Below are 22,295 nucleotides of genomic sequence, written 5' to 3'. Positions count from 1 at the left end.
TTTAAAAATGCTGAAATATTTTTGAAAAAACTTTGAAAAATACATAAAATTAGGGCTTTACCAATTAAAGCTATTTTATTTATACTAAACATCAATTAAGGTACACAATTATTATTTTTGGACATTTTTTTATTTTATTTTAGGGGTAAAACAAATGTTGCATGCAGGCCAAAAAAAAAAACATTAAATTGCTTTCATTTGGCTTTTGGTTGATTTAAAATGAATATTTTTTGCAATATTTTAGTAAATTATGATCTTATTTGAGTAAAGAGATGCTAAAATGCTGTACTAATATTATTAAATACTTTAAAATAAATACAAAAAATATAGGGTAATGATTCAAACATATTCAAATATGTTGAAAACATCAATTTGGTTTTAGAAATGCTGAAATAATATGAAAAAACTTTGAAAAATACTTAAAAACTATTTTATTTATACTAAACATCAATTAAGGTACACAATTATTATTTTTGGACATTTTTTTATTTTATCTTAAGGGTAAAACAAATGTTGCATGCAGGCCCAAAAAAAAAATATATATATATATATATATATATTAAATTGCTTTCATTTGGCTTTTGGTTGATTTAAAATGAATATTTTTTGCAATATTTTAGTAAATTATGATCTTATTTGAGTAAAGAGATGCTAAAATGCTGTACTATTATTATTAAAAACTTTTAAATAAATACAAAAATATAGGGTAATGATTTTAACACATTCAAATATGTTTAAAACATCAATTGTATTTTACAAATGCTGAAATAATATGAAAAAACTTTGAAAAATACTTAAAAACTATTTTATTTATACTAAACATCAATTAAGGTACATAATTATTATTTTTGGACATTTTTTTATTTTATTTTAAGGGTAAAACAAATGTTGCATGGAGGCCCAAAAAAAAACATTAAATTGCTTTCATTTGGCTTTTGGTTGATTTAAAATGAATATTTTTTGCAATATTTTAGTAAATTATGATTTTATTTGAATAAAGAGATGCTAAAATGCTGTACTAATATTATTAAATACTTTGAAATAAATACAAAAATATAGGGTAGTGATTTTAACATATTCAAATATGTTTAAAACATCAATTGTATTTTAGAAATGCTGAAATAATATGAAAAAACTTTGAAAAATACATAAAATTAGGGTTTCACCATGTAAAACTATTTTATTTATACTAAACTTTAATTAAGGTACACAATTATTATTTTTGGACATTTTTTTATTTTATTCTAAGGGTAAAACAAATGTTGCATGCAGGCCAAAAAAAACAAAAACATATTAAATTGCTTTCATTTGGCTTTTGGTTGATTTAAAATGAATATTTTTTGCAATATTTTAGTAAATTATGATCTTATTTGAGTAAAGAGATGCTAAAATGCTGTACTATTATTATTAAAAACTTTAAAATAAATACAAAAATATAGGGTAATGATTTTAACACATTCAAATATGTTTAAAACATCAATTGTATTTTACAAATGCTGAAATAACATGAAAAAACTTTGAAAAATACTTAAAAACTATTTTATTTATACTAAACATCAATTAAGGTACACAATTATTTTTTTGGGACATTTTTTTTATTTTATTTTAAGGGTAAACAAATGCTGCATGCAGGCCCCAAAAAAAACATATTAAATTGCTTTCATTTGGCTTTTGGTTGATTTAAAATGAATATTTTTTGCAATATTTTAGTAAATTATGATCTTATTTGAATAAAGAGATGCTAAAATGCTGTACTAATATTATTGAATACTTTAAAATAAATACAAACATATGGGGTAGTGATTTTAACATATTCAAATATGTTTAAAACATCAATTGTATTTTAGAAATGCTTAAAAAATATGAAAAAACTTTGAAAAATACATAAAATTAGGGTTTCACCATGTAAAACTATTTTATTTATACTAAACTTTAATTAAGGTACACAATTATTATTTTTGGAAATGTTTTATTTTATTCTAAGGGTAAAACAAATGTTGCATGCAGGCCAAAAAAAACAAAAACATATTCAATTGCTTTCATTTGGCTTTTGGTTGATTTAAAATGAATATTTTTTGCAATATTTTAGTAAATTATGATCTTATTTGAATAAAGAGATGCTAAAATGTTGTACTAATATTATTAAATACTTTAAAATAAATACAAACATATGGGGTAATGATTTTAACACATTCAAATATGTTTAAAACATCAATTATATTTTAGAAATGCTGAAATAATATGAAAAAACTTTGAAAAATACATAAAATTAGGGTTTTACCAATTAAAGCTATTTTATTTATACTAAACATCAATTAAGGTACACAATTATTATTTTTGGACATTTTTTTATTTTATCTTAAGTTTAAAACAAATGCTGCATGCAGGCCAAAAACAAAACAAAACATTAAATTGCTTTCATTTGGCTTTTGGTTGATTTAAAATGAATATTTTTGCAATATTTTTGTAAATTATGATCTTATTTGAATAAAGAGATGCTAAAATGCTGTACTAATATTATTAAATACTTTAAAATAAATACAAAAATATAGGGTAATGATTCTGACATATTCAAATATGTTGAAAACATCAATTGTATTTTAAAAATGCTGAAATAATATGAAAAAACTTTGAAAAATACATTAAATTAGGGTTTTACCAATTAAAACTATTGTATTTATACCAAACATAAATTAAGGTACACAATTATTATTTTTGGACATTTTTTTATTTTATCTTAAGGGTAAAACAAATGTTGCATGCAGGCCAAAAAAAAAACATATTAAATTGCTTTCAATTGGCTTTTGGTTGATTTAAAATGAATATTTTTGCAATATTTTAGTAAATTATGATCTTATTTGAGTAAAGAGATGCTAAAATGCTGTACTAATATTAATAAATACTTTAAAATAAATACAAACATATGGGGTAACGATTTTAACACATTCAAATATGTTGAAAACATCAATTATATTTTAAAAATGCTGAAATAATATCAAAACATTTTGAAAAATACATTAAACTAGGGTTTTAACAATTAAAACTATTGTATTTATACTAAACATCAATTAAGGTACACAATTATTATTTTTGGACATTTTTTAATTTTATTTTAAGGGTAAAACAAATGCTGCATGCAGGCCAAAAAAAAACAACATATTAAATTGCTTTCATTTGGCTTTTGTTTGATTTAAAATGATTATTTTTGCAATATTTTAGTAAATTATGATATTATTTGAATAAAGAGATGCTAAAATGCTGTACTAATAGTATTAAATACTTTAAAATAAATACGTAATGATTCAGACATATTCAAATATGTTGAAGACATCAATTTTATTTTAAAAATGCTGAAATAATAAGAAAACACTTTGAAAAATACATAAAATTAAGGTTTTACCATGGAAAACTATTTTATTTACACTAAACATCAATTAAGGTACATAATTATTATTTTTGGACATTTTTTTATTTTATTTTAAGGGTAAAACAAATGTTGCATGCAGGCCAAAAAAAAAAAAAACATATTAAATTGCTTTCATTTGGCTTTTGGTTGATTTAAAATGAATATTTTTTGCAATATTTTAGTAAATTATGATCTTATTTGAATAAAGAGATGCTAAAATGCTGTACTATTATTATTAAATACTTTAAAATAAATACAAAAATATAGGGTAATGATTTTAACACATTCAAATATGTTTAAAACATCAATTGTATTTTACAAATGCTGAAATAATATGAAAAAACTTTGAAAAATACTTAAAAACTATTTTATTTATACTAAACATCAATTAAGGTACATAATTATTATTTTTGGACATTTTTTTATTTTATTTTAAGGGTAAAACAAATGTTGCATGCAGGCCAAAAAAAAAACATTAAATTGCTTTCATTTGGCTTTTGGTTGATTTAGTAAATTATGATTTTATTTGAATAAAGAGATGCTAAAATGCTGTACTAATATTATTAAATACTTTAAAATAAATACAAAAATATAGGGTAATGATTTTAACATATTCAAATATGTTTAAAACATCAATTGTATTTTAGAAATGCTTAAAAAATATGAAAAAACTTTGAAAAATACATAAAATTAGGGTTTCACCATGTAAAACTATTTTATTTATACTAAACTTTAATTAAGGTACACAATTATTATTTTTGGACATTTTTTTATTTTATTCTAAGGGTAAAACAAATGTTGCATGCAGGCCAAAAAAAAAATAATTAAATTGCTTTCATTTGGCTTTTGGTTGATTTAAAATGAATATTTTTGCAATATTTTAGTAAATTATGTTCTTATTTGAATAAAGAGATGTTAAAATGCTGTACTAATAGTATTAAATATTTTGAAATAAATACAAAAATATAGGGTAATGATTCTAACATTCAAATATGTTGCTCGGTTGGTAAAGCGGCCGTGCCAGCAACTTGAGGGTTGCAGGTTCGATTCCCGCTTCCGCCATCCTAGTCACTGCCGTTGTGTCCTTGGGCAAGACACTTTACCCACCTGCTCCCAGTGCCACCCACACTGGTTTAAATGTAACTTAGATATTGGGTTTCACTATGTAAAGCGCTTTGAGTCACTAGAGAAAAGCGCTATATAAATATAATTCACTTCACTTCACTTGAAAACATCAATTGTATTTTAAAAATGCTGAAATAATATGAAAAAACTTTGAAAAATACATAAAATTAGGGTTTTATCATGTACAACTATTTTATTTATACTAAACATCAATTAAGGTACACAATTATTATTTTTGGACATTTTTTTAATTTTATTTTACGTTTAAAACAAATGCTCCATGCAGGCCAAAAAAACAAAACAAAACATTAAATTGCTTTCATTTGGCTTTTGGTTGATTTAAAATGAATATTTTTGCTATATTTTTGTAAATTATGATCTTATTTGAGTAAAGAGATGCTAAAATGCTGTACTAAAATAATAAATACTTTAAAATAAATACAAAAATATAGGGTAATGATTCTAACATATTCAAATATGTTGAAAACATCAGTTTTATTTTAAAAATGCTGAAATAATATAAAAAAACTTTGAAAAATACGTAAAATTATGATTTTACCATATATAAATATTTTATCTAAACTAAACATCAACTAAGGAACAAAATTAGTATTTTTGGGCATTTTTCCATTTTATTTTAGAGGTAAAACAAATAATGCAGGCCGAAAAAACATATTAAATTGCTTTAATATGAAAATAGATATACTTACTTTGTATAAAATGTATAGGATTATCATTGATAGAATATGTTTAATGATTTAAATACTTTTTTTTCAAAATATTGGAATATAGGTATACAATTAATATTTTTGCATATTTATTTATGTTTGTCTTAAGGGGTCGAAGATAAACAATGATTCTGCCTAAAAACATCAAATTGTTTTTAATAATATATAGGATTCTAATTATTAAATGTATGTTTACAACAAACATATATTTAATAATTTTGTCAATGATAATCCTACACTTTAAAAATGTGTTTAATGATTTAAACACATTTTTTAATAATATGTAGGATTTTAATTATCAAAATATATTTACAACAAAGATATCAATATAGGTATGCAATTAATATTTGTCTATTTAATTTTAAGAGTTAAAAGATCCCGAAAAAGCATATTAAATTGCTTTAATATTAAAAATAATACTTTTTATAAATTCTAGGATTATCAATGACAAAATATGTTTGATTATTTAAACATTTTTTTTAATAATATATAGGAATTTAATTATTAAATATTTATTTGCAACAAAGATATCAATATAGGTTTGCAATTAATATTTTCCCACGTTTTCTATTTAATTTTAAGAGTTAAAAGTTCCTGAAAAAGCATATTAATTTGCTTTAATATTAAAAATATTACTTTTGATAAATTTTAGGATTGTCAATGACAAAATATGTGTAATTATTTAAAAAAATGTTTAATGATATATAGTAATTTAATTAATAAATATTTATTTACAACAAAGATATCAATATAGGTATGCAATTAATATTTGTCCACGTTTTCTATTTAACTTTAAGAGTTAAAAGATCCTGAAAAAGCATATTAAATTGTTTTAATATGAAAAATATTACTTTGTATAAAGTGTAGGATTATCAATGACAAAATGTTTAATGATTTTGACACAGTTTTTAATAATACATAGGATTTTATTTATTAAAATATATTTACAACAAAGATATCAATATATGTATGCAATTAATATTCATCCACCTTTTTCTATTTTATTTTAAGAGTTAAAAAGATCCTGATAAAGCATATATAATTGCTTTAATATGAAAATGATTACTTTGTATAAAGTGCAGGATTATCTTTGACAAAATATGTTCAATGATTTAAATTTTTTTTAAAATAATATATAGGATTTTAATTATTAAAATATATTAACAACAAAGATATCAATATACATATGCAATTAATATTTCTCCACTTTTTTCTATTCAATTTTAAGAGTTAAAAGATCCTGAAAAAGTATATTAAACTATTTTAATATGAAAAATATTACTTTGTATAAAGTGTAGGATTATCAATGACAAAATATGTTTAATTATTTAAAGATTATTTTTTAATAATATATAAGATTTGAATAATTAAAATATATTTACGACAAATATACCAATATTGGTATGCAATTATTTGTCCACGTTTTTTTTTTTAGTTTATTTTCATAGTTAAAAGATCCTGAAAAAGCATATTAAGTTACTTTAATGTGAAAAATATTAATTTGTATAAAGTGTAGGATTATCAATGAAAAAATGTGTTTAATGATTTAAACACATTTTTTAAATAATATAGGAATTATAATTAATAAATATATATTTACAACAAATATATCAATATAGGTATCCAATTATATTTTTCAAATTATTCTATTTTAAGAATGAAAAGATCCTCGAAAAGTTCAATTGCTTTAATATGAAAAATATATATACTTACTTTGTATAAAATGTATAGTATTATGATTGACAAAATATGTTTAATGATTTAAATCCTTTTTAAAAATATTTTAGTATAGGTATACAATAAATATTTTTGCATATTTATTTATGTTTGTCTTAAGGGGTAGAAGACAAACAATGATTCTGCTTAAAAACAGCACACATAGGATTATAATTAATAAATATATATTTACAACAAATATATTAATACAGGTATGCAATTAATATTTGTCCACGTTTTTCTATTTTATTTTAAGAGTCAAAAAAGCATATTAAATTGTTTTAAAATGAAAAACATTACTTTGAATAAAGTGTAGCATTATCAATGACAAAATATGTTTAATTATTTTAACACAGTTTTTAATAATATATAGGATTTTAATTATCAAAATATATTTACAACAAAGATATCAATATATTTATGCAATTAATATTTTTCCACGTTTTAATTTTTTATTTTAAGAGTTAAAAGATCCTGATAAAGCCTATTAAATTGCTTTAATATGAAAAATATTACTTTGTATAAATTCTAGGATTATCAATGACAAAATATGTTTAATGATTTAAACACATTTTAATAATATATAGGATTTTTATTATTAAAATATATTTACAACAAATGTATTAATACCGGTATGCAAATAATATTTGTCTACGTTTTTATATTTAATTTTAGGAGTTAAACAGTCCTGAAAAACCATATTAAATTGCTTTAATATGAAAAATATTACTTTGTATAAAGTGTAGGATTATCACTGACGAAATATGTTTAGTAATTTTAAACACATTTTTAAAAAACTATTTGATATAGTTATACAATGAATATTTTTGCCCAAAAATATTTAATATAGTTATATAATGAATATTTTTGCCTATATGTGTTTATTTGAAAAAATGATTCTGCCTAAAACCATCAACTTGCTTTTAATTACATGTAAGATTTAAATATGAAAATATATGTACAACAAGTATATCAATATAGATATAAAATAATTATTTTTTTCACATTTTTCTGTTTTATTTTAAGAATAAAAGATCCTGAAAAAGTTAAATTGCTTTATTATGAAAAATATTACTTTGTATAAATTCTAGGATTATCAATAAAAAAATATTTTTAATGATTCAAACACATTTTTAATAATTTATATAGGATTTTAATTATTAAAATATATTTACAACAAATGTATCAATATAGGTATGCAATCAATATTTGTCTACGTTTTTCTATTTCATTTTAAAAGTCAAACAGTCCTGAAAAAGCATACTAAATTAATTTAATATGGAAAATATTACTGTAGGATTATCACTGCCAAAAAATGTTCAATAATTTTAAACACATTTTTTAAATATTTAATATAGGTATATATTGAAAATTTATGCACATGTATTTATATAAAAAAAATATTCTGCCCAAAACCATACACTTGCTTTTAATTATGTGTAAGAATTAATTATTAAAATATATGTACAACAAGGAAATTAATATAAATATACAATTAATATTTTTCCAATTTTTTCTGTTTCATTTTAAGAATAAAAGATCCTGAAAAAGTTAAAATGCTTTAATATGAAAAATATTACTTTGTATAAATTCTAGGATTATCAATGAAAAAATATGTTTAATTATTTAAACACATTTTTAATAATATATAGGATTTTAATTATTAAAATATATTTACAACAAATGTATCAATATAGTTATTCAATTAATATTTGTCTACGTTTTTCTATTTCATTTTAAAAGTTAAACAGTCCTGAAAAAGCATATTAAATTAATTTAATATGAAAAATATGACTTTGTATAAAGTGTAGGATTATCACTGAAAAAATGTGTTTAATAATTTCAAACACTTTTTTTTTTAACATTTAAAATAGTTATATAATAAATATTTATGCACATGTATTTATATTAAAAAAATATTCTGCCTAAAACTACCCAACTTTCTTTTAATTATATGTAAGAATTATTATTAAAATATACGTCCAACAAGGATATCAATATAGATATACAATTAGTATTTTTCCACATTTTTTTCTTTTATTTTTGGAGTTAAAAGCTCCTGAAAAAGTTAAATTGTTTTAATATGACAAATTAATATAGTGACTTAAAAAAAATCAATAATAAAACATGTTTGTTTTAAGGAGTATATAGCATAAAATGATTCTGCCCAAAAATATCTTAATTTGCTTTTAGTAATGCATAAGCTTCATTAAAATATATTCTAAACAAATACATCAATAACCATAATACTGTTGCTTCCAATAAGATGCATTCAGGGGGTGTGCCAAAAATAGTAAATTACAGCGTCACTGTTTTACATGCCGAGGCAAGATGAGGTCTCTGAGGTCGTACGCAAAACTACTACGGAGGAGGTTATAAATAATGTGACAAGACACGTCGGAGCGTGTAGCTCAAACAGGAAGTGGAGAAGGCCTCACCTGCCGGGCTCACCTGGGGGAGGTGAGACAGCCGCCGTGTGCCACAGTGTCAACATGGTGGCCACGCGGGGCCTCATTTGACTTGGAAAGTGTTCCTCCCCGCATGCAGTGGTCACGGACCGTTGCTCCGGCTCTGGTTCTGTCCACCCGCCAGGAAGGGCAGGGGGGTGGGCGGGGTCAGGAAGGTGTTTCTTTTGGGAGCCAAGGTGAGGTGTCCATTCTTTACTCCTCAACACATGTTGCGAAAAAGCCCCAAAATGTCGCTTTAAGGCAGGGGCCACCAAACTTTTTGAAAGCAAGAGCTACTTCTTGGGTACTGATTAATGCCAAGGGCTACCAGTTTGATACACACTTCAATAAATTGCCAGAAATAGCCAATTTGCTCAATTTACCTTTAATAAATAAATCTGTATACATTAAAAAATGGGTCATTCAGTTGTACATTTTCTTTTCCTTTTATGGAAGGTTTTTTGTAGAGAATAAATGGTAAAAAAAAACAAACAAAAAAAGAAAATTAAATTTTGAAACATACCGTATTTCCTCGAATTGCCGCCGGGGCGCTAATTAATTCAAAACCTCTTCTCACTCCTGTGCTTACCAAAGGCATGTGGTAAAAGTAAGCATGCGCTAATTATTTTAAAACCTGTTCTCACTCCGGCACTTACCAAAGGTATGCAGTAAAAATTTGAGTGTGATGTAAATTTGGACCTTAAATCCTACTGAATAGCTCTTAATCTTCTTGCCTTTATGCTGATTTCAAATTACCGGTATTGAAATCAGCCTCCTCCATTTTGAAAATGATGACAGGGAAAGTGTCACGAGTTTGACCAGGCAGTAATTCAAGTCAGGCGCGTACTATATGCCCTGCGGCAATTTAAGGAAATACGGTAGTTTATCTTCAATTATGACTCTTTACTATTCAAAATTCAACCGAAAAATATGAAGAGAAAAATTAGCGAATTCGAATCTTTTTGAATAAATAAAAAAAATAATTAATGGAGCATCGTTAGCAATTTTTCCTGATTAAGATTAATTTTAGAATTTTGATGCCATGTTTTAAATAGGTTAAAATCCAATCTGCACTTTGTTAGAATATATAACAAATTGGACCAAGCTATATTTTTTAACAAAGACAAATCATTATTTCTTCTAGATTTTCCAGAATAAAAAAAATTAAAATAAAATTCAAAACACTTTGAAATAAGATTTAAATTTGATTTTACAGATTTTCTAGATTTGCCAGAATATTTTTTTTTGAATTTTAATCATAATAAGTTCGAAGAAATATTTCACAAATATTCTTCGTCGAAAAAACTGAAGCTAAAATGAAGAATTAAATTAAAATGTATTTATTATTCTTTACAATAAAAAAAATACTTAAACATTGATTTAAACTGTCAGGAAAAAAGAGGAAGGAATTTAAAAGGTAAAAAGGTATATGTGTTTAAAAATCCTAAAATCATTTTTAAGGTTGTATTTTTTCTCTAAAATTGTCTTTCTGAAAGTTTTAAGAAGCAAAATTAAAAAAAATAATTAATTTATTTAAACAAGTGAAATATTTTTTTATGGGGCGGTTCAGCTCGGTTGGTAGAGCGGCCGTGCCAGCAACTTGAGAGTTGCAGGTTCGATTCCCGCTTCCGCCATCCGAGTCACTGCCGTTGTGTCCTTGGGCAAGACACTTTACCCACCTGCTCCCAGTGCCACCCACACTGGTTTAAATGTCACTTAAATATTGGGTTTCACTATGTAAAGCGCATTGAGTCACTAGAGAAAAGCGCTATATAAATACAATTCACTTCTTGGAGTTTCAAATTCTATTTGAGTTTTGTCTCTCTTAGAATTAAAAATGTCGAGCAAAGCGAGCCCACCTTGCTAGTAAATACATAAAATTAAAAAATAGAGGCAGTTCACTGGTAAGTGCTGCTATTTGAGCTATTTTTAGAACAGGCCAGCGGGCGACTCATCTGGTCCTTACGGGCGACCTGGTGTTGGTGACCCCGGATCTAAGGGAACGGAGGAAGCGTTTTTATCGGTAATGACTTTGGCTCGCACGATGGAAATATGACGCCGGGAGGTACGGGAAGAAAAGGTGTGAAGGATAAATCAAAGGGAGGGAGAAGAAGATTCTAGAACGCGCGTGATTTACGAGCGGCGAGGTACGCGGGGAATTTGGGGCCTCCTTTCATTTCCTCAAAACTCGACAGTGCGCCTAATTAATGTACGGAATAATTCTGGTTGTGTTTGCCAACCTCGGAGCTATTTTATTTGGTACATGATAAGTGTGACCAGTAGATGGCAGTCACACATAAGAGATACGTGTAGACTGCAATATGATGGCAGTCACACATAAGAGATACGTGTTGAATGCAATATGATGGCAGTCACACATAAGAGATACGTGTAGAATGCAATATGATGACAGTCACACATAAGAGAAATGTGTCAACCGCCATATGATGGCAGTCACACATAAGAGATACGTGTACAATGCAATATGATGGCAGTCACACATAAGACATACGTGTAGAATGCAATATGATGGCAGTCACGCATAAGAGATACGTGTAGAATGCAATATGATGGCAGTCACACATAAGAGATACGTGTAGAATGCAATATGATGGCAGTCACACATAAGAGATACGTGTAGAATGCAATATGATGGCAGTCACACATAAGAGATACGTGTAGAATGCAATATGATGGCAGTCACACATAAGAGAAATGTTTCAACTGCTATATGATGGCAGTCACACATAAGAGATACGTGTAGAATGCAATATGATGGCAGTCACACATAAGAGAAATGTGTCAACCGCTATATGATGGCAGTCACACATAAGACATACGTGTAGAATGCAATATGATGGCAGTCACACATAAGAGATACGTGTAGAATGCAATATGATGGCAGTCACACATAAGAGAAATGTGTCAACCGCCATATGATGGCAGTCACACATGAGAGATATGTGTAGACCGCAATAAGATGGCAGTCACACGTTTCATTACAATGTTTTCTTCCGATATTTTTCTTTTTTATTTGTTTTCTTTTTGGTAAAAACCTGGAAAATCCACAAATCCACACAGACTAAGATGTTTTTTCCAAACTTAAGCGAAAGTTTGGAAAAAACTTCCGATCTTTTAGTTATAACTGACGTTGCTGAAAAAAAAGAGTAGATAAAAGTATCAAATAAAGCATATCGTCACTCCCAAAGAAGTGGTTTTCTTTTTCATTAATTTGTTTTTCGTAAAAACATAATGGTTTTAAAACAAAAATATCCATTATCTTAGTAAATATATAACCTTTTTAACGAAACTCAGCAAAAAGATCGGATTACATTTGTTTTTAATACAATGTTTTCTTTCAATCTTTTTCTTTTTTGACTCATTTTCTTTTTGGTAAAAACCTGGAAACTCCACAAATCCACAACGACTAAGATGGTTTTTCCAAACTTAAGCGAAAAGATCGGTTGCCTTTTTCAACAGGTTTTCTTCGGATCTTTTAGTTATCGCTGACGTTGCTGACAAAAAGAGTACATGAAAGTATCAAATAAAGCATATCGTCACTCCCAAAGAAGTGGTTTTCTTTTTCATTAATTTGTTTTTCGTAAAAACATAATGGTTTTAAAACAAAAATATCCATTATATTAGTAAATATATAACCTTTTTAACGAAACTCAGCAAAAAGATCGGATTACATTTGTTTTTAATACAATGTTTTCTTTCAATCTTTTTCTTTTTTTACTCGTTTTATTTTTGGTAAAAACCTGGAGAATCCAAAAATCCACACAGACTACAATGTTTTTCCAAAGCTAAGCGAAAAGATCGGTTGCATTTTTCAACATGTTTTCTTCCGATCTTTTAGTTATCGCTGACGTTGCTGACAAAAGAGTAGATAAAAGTAACAAATAAAGCATATCGTCACTCCCAAATAAGTACTTTTCTTTTTCATTAGTTTTGTTTTTTGCAAAAACAATGGTTTTAAAACAAAAAAATGCATAATATGAAAAAATACACAACCTTCTTAACGAAACTCGGCAAAAAGATCGGATTACATTTTTTTTTTCAATAAAAGGTTTTCTTCCGATTATTTATTTATTTACTGGTTTTCTTTTAGGTAAAAACGCGGAAAATACACAAATCCACCACAACTGATGTTTTTTCCAAAGCTAAGCGAAAAGATCGGTTGCATTTTTCAACACGTTTTCTTCCGATCTTTTAGTTATCGCTGACGTTGCTGACAAAAGAGTAGATAAAAGTAACAAATAAAGCATATCGTCACTCCCAAATAAGTACTTTTCTTTTTCATTAGTTTAGTTTTTTGTAAAAACAATGGTTTTAAAACAAAAAAAATGCATAATATGAAAAAATACACAACCTTCTTAACGAAACTCAGCAAAAAGATCGGATTACATTTTTTTTTTCAATAAAATGTTTTCTTCCGATTTTTTATTTATTTACTTGTTTTCTTTTAGGTAAAAACGCGGAAAATACACAAATCCACACCAACTATGATGTTTTTTCCAAAGCTAAGCGAAAAGATCAGTTGCATTTTTCAACACGTTTTCTTCCGATCTTTTAGTTATCGCTGACGTTGCTGACAAAAGAGTAGATAAAAGTAACAAATAAAGCATATCGTCACTCCCAAATAAGTACTTTTCTTTTTCATTAGTTTGGTTATTTGTAAAAACAATTGTTTTAAAACAAAAAAAATGCATGATATGAAAAAATACACAACCTTCTTAACGAAACTCAGCAAAAAGATCGGATTACATTTGTTTTTAATACAATGTTTTCTTTCAATCTTTTTCTTTTTTTACTCGTTTTATTTTTGGTAAAAACGCGGAAAATACACAAATCCACACCAACTATGATGTTTTTTCCAAAGCTAAGCGAAAAGATCGGTTGCCTTTTTCAACACGTTTTCTTCCGATCTTTTAGTTATTGCTGACGTTGCTGACAAAAGAGTAGATAAAAGTAACAAATAAAGCATATCGTCACTCCCAAATAAGTACTTTTCTTTTTCATTGGTTTTGTTTTTTGTAAAAACAATGGTTTTAAAACAAAAAAATGCAGGATATGAAAAAATACACAACCTTCTTAACGAAACTCAGCAAAAAGATCGGATTACATTTGTTTTTAATACAATGTTTTCTTTCAATCTTTTTCTTGTTTTACTCGTTTTACTTTGGTAAAACCCTGGAAAATCCAAAAATCCACACAGACTACAATGTTTTTTCCAAAGCTAAGCGAAAAGATCGGTTGCATTTTTCAACACGTTCTCTTCCGATCTTTTAGTTATCGCTGACGTTGCTGACAAAAGAGTAGATAAAAGTAACAAATAAAGCATATTGTCACTCCCAAATAAGTACTTTTCTTTTTCATTAGTTTAGTTTTTTGTAAAAACAATGGTTTTAAAACAAATAAATGCCTAATATGAAAAAATACACAACCTTCTGAACGAAACTCAGCACAAAGATCGGATTACATTCTTTTTCAATACAATGTTTTCTTCTGATTTTTTTTTTTTTACTCGTTTTCTTTTAGGTAAAAACGCGGAAAATCCACAAATCCACACCAACTATGATGTTTTTTCCAAAGCTAAGCGAAAAGATCGGTTGCATTTTTCAACACGTTTTCTTCCGATCTTTTAGTTATCGCTGACGTTGCTGAAAAAAGAGTCGATAAAAGTATCAAATTAAGCATATCGTCACTCCCTAATAAGTAGTTTTCTTTTTCATTAGTTTTGTTTTTTGTAAAAACAATGGTTTTAAAACAAAAAAAATGCATAATATGAAAAAATACACAACCTTCTTAACGAAACTCAGCAAAAAGATCGGATTACATTTTTTTTTTCAATAAAATGTTTTCTTCCGATTTTTTTTTTATTTACTTGTTTTCTTTTAGGTAAAAACGCGGAAAATACACAAATCCACACCAACTATGATGTTTTTTCCAAAGCTAAGCGAAAAGATCGGTTGCATTTTTCAACACGTTTTCTTCCGATCTTTTAGTTATCGCTGACGTTGCTGACAAAAGAATGGATAAAAAAATCTAATAAAGCATATCGACACTCCCAAATAAGTACTTTTCTTTTTCATTAGTTTTGTTTTTTGTAAAAACAATGGTTTTAAAACAAAAAAAAATGCATGATATAAAAAAATACACAACCTTCTTAACGAAACTCAGCAAAAAGATCGGATTACATTTGTTTTTAATACAATGTTTTCTTTCAATCTTTTTCTTTTTTTTACTCATTTTACTTTGGTAAAACCCTGGAAACTCCAAGAATCCACACAGACTACAATGTTTTTCCAAAGATAAGCGAAAAGATCGGTTGCATTTTTCAACATGTTTTCTTCCGATCTTTTAGTTATCGCTGACGTTGCTGACAAAAGAGTAGATAAAAGTAACAAATAAAGCATATCGTCACTCCCAAATAAGTACTTTTCTTTTTCATTAGTTTAGTTTTTTGTAAAAACAATGGTTTTAAAACAAAAAAAAAGGAAAATATGAAAAAATACACAACCTTCTTAACGAAACTCAGCAAAAAGATCGGATTACATTTCTTTTTCAATACAATATTTTCTTCAGATTTTTTATTTATTTACTCGTTTTCTTTTAGGTAAAAACGCGGAAAATACACAAATCCACACCAACTATGATGTTTTTTCCAAACCTCATCGAAAAGATCGGTTGCATTTTTCCACACGTTTTCCTGCGATCTTTTAGTTATCGCTGACGTTGCTAATAAGATACTCCCGAAGGAGTACTTTTTCATTTGTTGAGTTTGTTAAAAATTGTATCATTTAAACGGGAAAATACACATTTGGATTAACAACAAAATCCACACCAACTTCAACCGTTTTAACAAATATCTTTTTTTTTTTGAGTCCGATCTTTAACCGATTGCGTACCTAAAACTTTTGAAACCCCACTTAAGTGCGGATATTTAGCTAAGCAGCCTCGATCTTCAACCTTTACCCCGTAACTTTTCTCACTGTCATTTTTTGTTGACACTCTCAAACTTCCTTCTCCAAACGACAAAAATCCACCGACCTTCGACTTTGTGTTTTTTCATGACGATGCCCCGCCCCCCAATCCTGAAAAGGGGAGGAGCCTGACAATAAACAGGGTAAAAGTGCTGCAGTGGAAACATACATCAGGACCAAAGCCATGTGAAGAAAACTCCCAGCCAGTGATCAAAAGTAGCATTTTTGTCAATCTTTTATCAAGTCATGCATCAGAAAAAATTCATACAAATTGAGAAAAAAAATGGTTCTGATCGATCCCGATAGACAGTTAAACCGAATACTGCTGCTCTATATCGGTTCTCTCCTCCTGTGCGTGTGTATATTTTATATATATATATATATATATATATATATATATATATATATATATATATATATATGCTATGTCATCCCGACAAGTCTGTTTCGCCGGTTTCCCTGCTCCTCAGGGGATTTCATTGAAGTGTCCCTTCACACTTCGAGCCAGTTTCGTAGGTATCCCCGCTCTTCCGGGGATTTCATTGACGTGTCCCTTCACACTTCAATGAAATCCCCCGAAGAGCAGGGAAACCTGCGAAACAGGCTTGTCGGGATGAAATAGCCTCTGTGTTTTTCTCCTGACCTAACGTATATTCTGCTCTACCCCAGAAACCTTGACTATGTATATGTATATGTATATGTATATGTATATGTATATATATATATATATATATATATATATATATATATACATACATAATATATATGTATATATACAATAAATAAATATTGTATATATATATATATATATACAGTATATATACTATATATACATAATATATATGTGCTTATACATATATATATATATATATATGCTTATATATGTATATATATATATATATACATATATATATGTATATATATATATATATATACATATACACATGATGTGTCAATCACGTATGATTGACAGTGCAAATATGGCGATGCGTACAGTATGCATACATTACATTTTATGGCTGTTAAGATCTCTGCACTTCTTGAAATAAAGCTATTTAAAGTTTTTTTTGTTTTTTTTTTAAGTATTGAAAATACTGAAATGCTGGTATTAAAAATACAATATTTGGTATTAAAAGCAATCTGTAGGTCCAAACTGCAATGTCAGCATATTCTATTTGGATGAATGCTCACTAAGATACTTCATAAAGACTTCAGGCTACTGCAGGTATTACAGTAGCTTTTTGTTGTTGTTTGTCTTTGGCGTGGTTACCAGTTCCTCTGCAGCCACCCGGACACATACTCGTAGACCAGCAGCATCACAGCGCCACCTGGGGGGTCGGACATTGTTTCAATGTAAACAAAACAACCAAACAGGATGTAAAGAAAAACAATTTAAGGGTCTTACCCGGCCCGAGTCTCATTATCTTTGGCACCAAACCCTTATAGAGTGCCAAGTACCTGCATAAAGAAATACACAACATAAAATACTGTATGCAAACATGTATTTGAGTACATTGCACTTGAAGTATATGCAGCAGGCCTTTGCAGGTACTTGTGGAGTGCATAATGTGTGCAAGCAAGTGGAACACGCTGCACTGTACAGAATGTGCAGAACATGTATGTGCATTAACATACTCAGCGAAAGAGCTGACTCCGTCCTAAGCTGCCCACCAGACAACATTGAGGAGTTGGCTTGACAGAAAGATGTTGACATAGTCCACATCCATAATGTCCAGTCCCTCTCAGACCTTCCACCATACTGGGGGGGGCACTGAGAATTTGACTGTTGCATCTACTGCGCATTAGACTGTTACATCCACAGCGCATTACACTGTTACATCCGCAGTGCATTAGACTATACATCCACAATGTATTAGACTGTTACATCCACAGTGCATTAAACCATACATCCACAGTGCATTAGACTATACATCCACAATGTATTAGACTGTTACATCCACAGTGCATTAAACTATACATCCACAGTGCATTAGACTATACATCCACAATGTATTAGACTGTTACATCCACAGTGCATTAAACTATACATCCACAGTGCATTAGACTATACATCCACAATGTATTAGACTGTTACATCCACAGTGCATTAAACTATACATCCACAGTGCATTAGACTATACATCCACAATGTATTAGACTGTTACATCCACAGTGCATTAAACCATACATCCACAGTGCATTAGACTATACATCCACAATGTATTAGACTGTTACATCCACAGTGCATTAAACTATACATCCACAGTGCATTAGACTATACATCAACAATGTATTAGACTGTTACATCCACAGTGCATTAAACTATACATCCACAGTGCATTAGACTATACATCCACAATGTATTAGACTGTTACATCCGCAGCGCATTAGATTATTACATCCACAGCACATTAGACTATTACATCTACAGCGCATTGGACTGTTACATCCACAGCGTATTAGACTGTTACATACACAGTGTGTCAGACTGTTACATCCATAGTGCATTAGACTGTTACATCCACAGTGCATTTGACTGTTACATACACAGCGTGTTAGACTGTTACATCCATAGTGCATTAGACTGTTACATCCACAGTGCATTAGACTGTTATATCCACAGCACATTAGACTGTTACATCCACAGCGCATTAGATTATTACATCCACAGCACATTAGACTATTACATCTACAGCGCATTGGACTCTTACATCCACAGCGTATTAGACTGTTACATACACAGTGTGTTAGACTGTTACATCCATAGTGCATTAGACTGTTACATCCACAGTGTATTAGACTGTTACATACACAGTGTGTTAGACTGTTACATACACAGTGCATTAGACTGTTACATCCACAGTGCATTAGACTGTTACATCCACAGTGCATTAGACTGTTACATCCACAGCGCATTAGATTATTACATCCACAGCACATTAGACTATTACATCTACAGCGCATTGGACTGTTACATCCACAGCGTATTAGACTGTTACATACACAGTGTGTTAGACTGTTACATCCATAGTGCATTAGACTGTTACATCCACAGTGAATTTGACTGTTACATACACAGTGTGTTAGACTGTTACATCCATAGTGCATTAGACTGTTACATCCACAGTGCATTAGATTGTTACATCCACAGCACATTAGACTGTTACATCCACAGCGTATTAGACTGTTACATACACAGTGTGTTGGACTGTTACATCCATAGTGCATTAGACTGTTACATCCACAGTGCATCTGACTGTTACATACACAGTGTGTTAGACTGTTACATCCATAGTGCATTAGACTGTTACATCCACAGTGCATTAGACTGTTATATCCACAGCACATTAGACTGTTACATCCACAGCGCATTAGATTATTACATCCACAGCACATTAGACTATTACATCTACAGCGCATTGGACTGTTACATCCACAGCGTATTAGACTGTTACATACACAGTGTGTTAGACTGTTACATCCATAGTGCATTAGACTGTTACATCCACAGTGTATTAGACTGTTACATACACAGTGTGTTAGACTGTTACATACACAGTGCATTAGACTGTTACATCCACAGTGCATTAGACTGTTACATCCACAGTGCATTAGACTGTTACATCCACAGCGCATTAGATTATTACATCCACAGCACATTAGACTATTACATCTACAGCGCATTGGACTGTTACATCCACAGCGTATTAGACTGTTACATACACAGTGTGTTAGACTGTTACATCCATAGTGCATTAGACTGTTACATCCACAGTGAATTTGACTGTTACATACACAGTGTGTTAGACTGTTACATCCATAGTGCATTAGACTGTTACATCCACAGTGCATTAGATTGTTACATCCACAGCACATTAGACTGTTACATCCACAGCGTATTAGACTGTTACATACACAGTGTGTTGGACTGTTACATCCATAGTGCATTAGACTGTTACATCCACAGTGCATTTGACTGTTACATACACAGTGTGTTAGACTGTTACATCCATAGTGCATTAGACTGTTACATCCACAGTGCATTAGACTGTTATATCCACAGCACATTAGACTGTTACATCCACAGCGCATTAGATTATTACATCCACAGCACATTAGACTATTACATCTACAGCGCATTGGACTGTTACATCCACAGCGTATTAGACTGTTACATACACAGTGTGTTAGACTGTTACATCCATAGTGCATTAGACTGTTACATCCACAGTGTATTAGACTGTTACATACACAGTGTGTTAGACTGTTACATACACAGTGCATTAGACTGTTACATCCACAGTGCATTAGACTGTTACATCCACAGTGCATTAGACTGTTACATCCACAGCGCATTAGATTATTACATCCACAGCACATTAGACTATTACATCTACAGCGCATTGGACTGTTACATCCACAGCGTATTAGACTGTTACATACACAGTGTGTTAGACTGTTACATCCATAGTGCATTAGACTGTTACATCCACAGTGAATTTGACTGTTACATACACAGTGTGTTAGACTGTTACATCCACAGTGCATTAGATTGTTACATCCACAGCACATTAGACAGTTACATCCACAGCGTATTAGACTGTTACATACACAGTGTGTTAGACTGTTACATCCATAGTGCATTAGACTGTTACATCCACAGTGCATTTGACTGTTACATACACAGTGTGTTAGACTGTTACATCCATAGTGCATTAGACTGTTACATCCACAGTGCATTAGACTGTTATATCCACAGCACATTAGACTGTTACATCCACAGCGCATTAGATTATTACATCCACAGTACATTAGACTATTACATCTACAGCGCATTGGACTCTTACATCCACAGCGTATTAGACTGTTACATACACAGTGTGTTAGACTGTTACATCCATAGTGCATTAGACTGTAACATCCACAGTGTATTCGACTGTTACATACACAGTGTGTTAGACTGTTACATCCACAGTGCATTAGACTGTTACATCCACAGTGCATTAGACTGTTACATCCACAGTGCATTAGACTGTTACATCCACAGCGCATTAGATTATTACATCCACAGCACATTAGACTGTTACATCCACAGTGCATTTGACTGTTACATACACAGTGTGTTAGACTGTTACATCCATAGTGCATTAGACTGTTACATCCACAGTGCATTAGACTGTTATATCCACAGCACATTAGACTGTTACATCCACAGCGCATTAGATTATTACATCCACAGCACATTAGACTATTACATCTACAGCGCATTGGACTGTTACATCCACAGCGTATTAGACTGTTACATACACAGTGTGTTAGACTGTTACATCCATAGTGCATTAGACTGTTACATCCACAGTGTATTAGACTGTTACATACACAGTGTGTTAGACTGTTACATACACAGTGCATTAGACTGTTACATCCACAGTGCATTAGACTGTTACATCCACAGTGCATTAGACTGTTACATCCACAGCGCATTACATTATTACATCCACAGCACATTAGACTATTACAACTACAGCGCATTGGACTGTTACATCCACAGCGTATTAGACTGTTACATACACAGTGTGTTAGACTGTTACATCCATAGTGCATTAGACTGTTACATCCACAGTGAATTTGACTGTTACATACACAGTGTGTTAGACTGTTACATCCACAGTGCATTAGATTGTTACATCCACAGCACATTAGACTGTTACATCCACAGCGTATTAGACTGTTACATACACAGTGTGTTAGACTGTTACATCCATAGTGCATTAGACTGTTACATCCACAGTGCATTTGACTGTTACATACACAGTGTGTTAGACTGTTACATCCATAGTGCATTAGACTGTTACATCCACAGTGCATTAGACTGTTATATCCACAG

At 29.4% G+C, this 22,295-nt stretch overlaps 2 protein-coding genes across 2 annotated transcripts in view; one reads left to right on the top strand and one right to left on the bottom strand.

Annotated features, from left to right (window-relative positions):
* LOC133550149 (mitochondrial 2-oxodicarboxylate carrier-like) overlaps positions 1–22,295 on the top strand; it is a 631,183-nt gene that overhangs the window by 229,050 nt on the left and 379,838 nt on the right. The gene's annotated exons all lie outside the window — the stretch shown is intronic.
* Positions 16,626–22,295, bottom strand: part of LOC133548664 (mitochondrial 2-oxodicarboxylate carrier-like) — a 79,906-nt gene continuing 74,236 nt past the window's right edge. Inside the window, exons 9-10 of the mRNA XM_061893638.1 lie at positions 17,814–17,866; positions 16,626–17,736 (exon numbers count right to left, since the gene is read on the bottom strand). Coding sequence (XP_061749622.1) covers positions 17,675–17,736; positions 17,814–17,866 — 115 coding nt within the window. The 3' untranslated portion in view covers positions 16,626–17,674. The remainder of the gene's footprint in view (positions 17,737–17,813; positions 17,867–22,295) is intronic.

The sequence above is a fragment of the Nerophis ophidion genome, linkage group LG03 (genome assembly GCF_033978795.1).
Source record: "Nerophis ophidion isolate RoL-2023_Sa linkage group LG03, RoL_Noph_v1.0, whole genome shotgun sequence".
Lineage (NCBI taxonomy): Eukaryota > Metazoa > Chordata > Actinopteri > Syngnathiformes > Syngnathidae > Nerophis > Nerophis ophidion.
The sequence above is the reverse complement of the archived record's forward strand: the minus strand, read 5'-3'. Positions and strand labels throughout refer to the sequence as shown.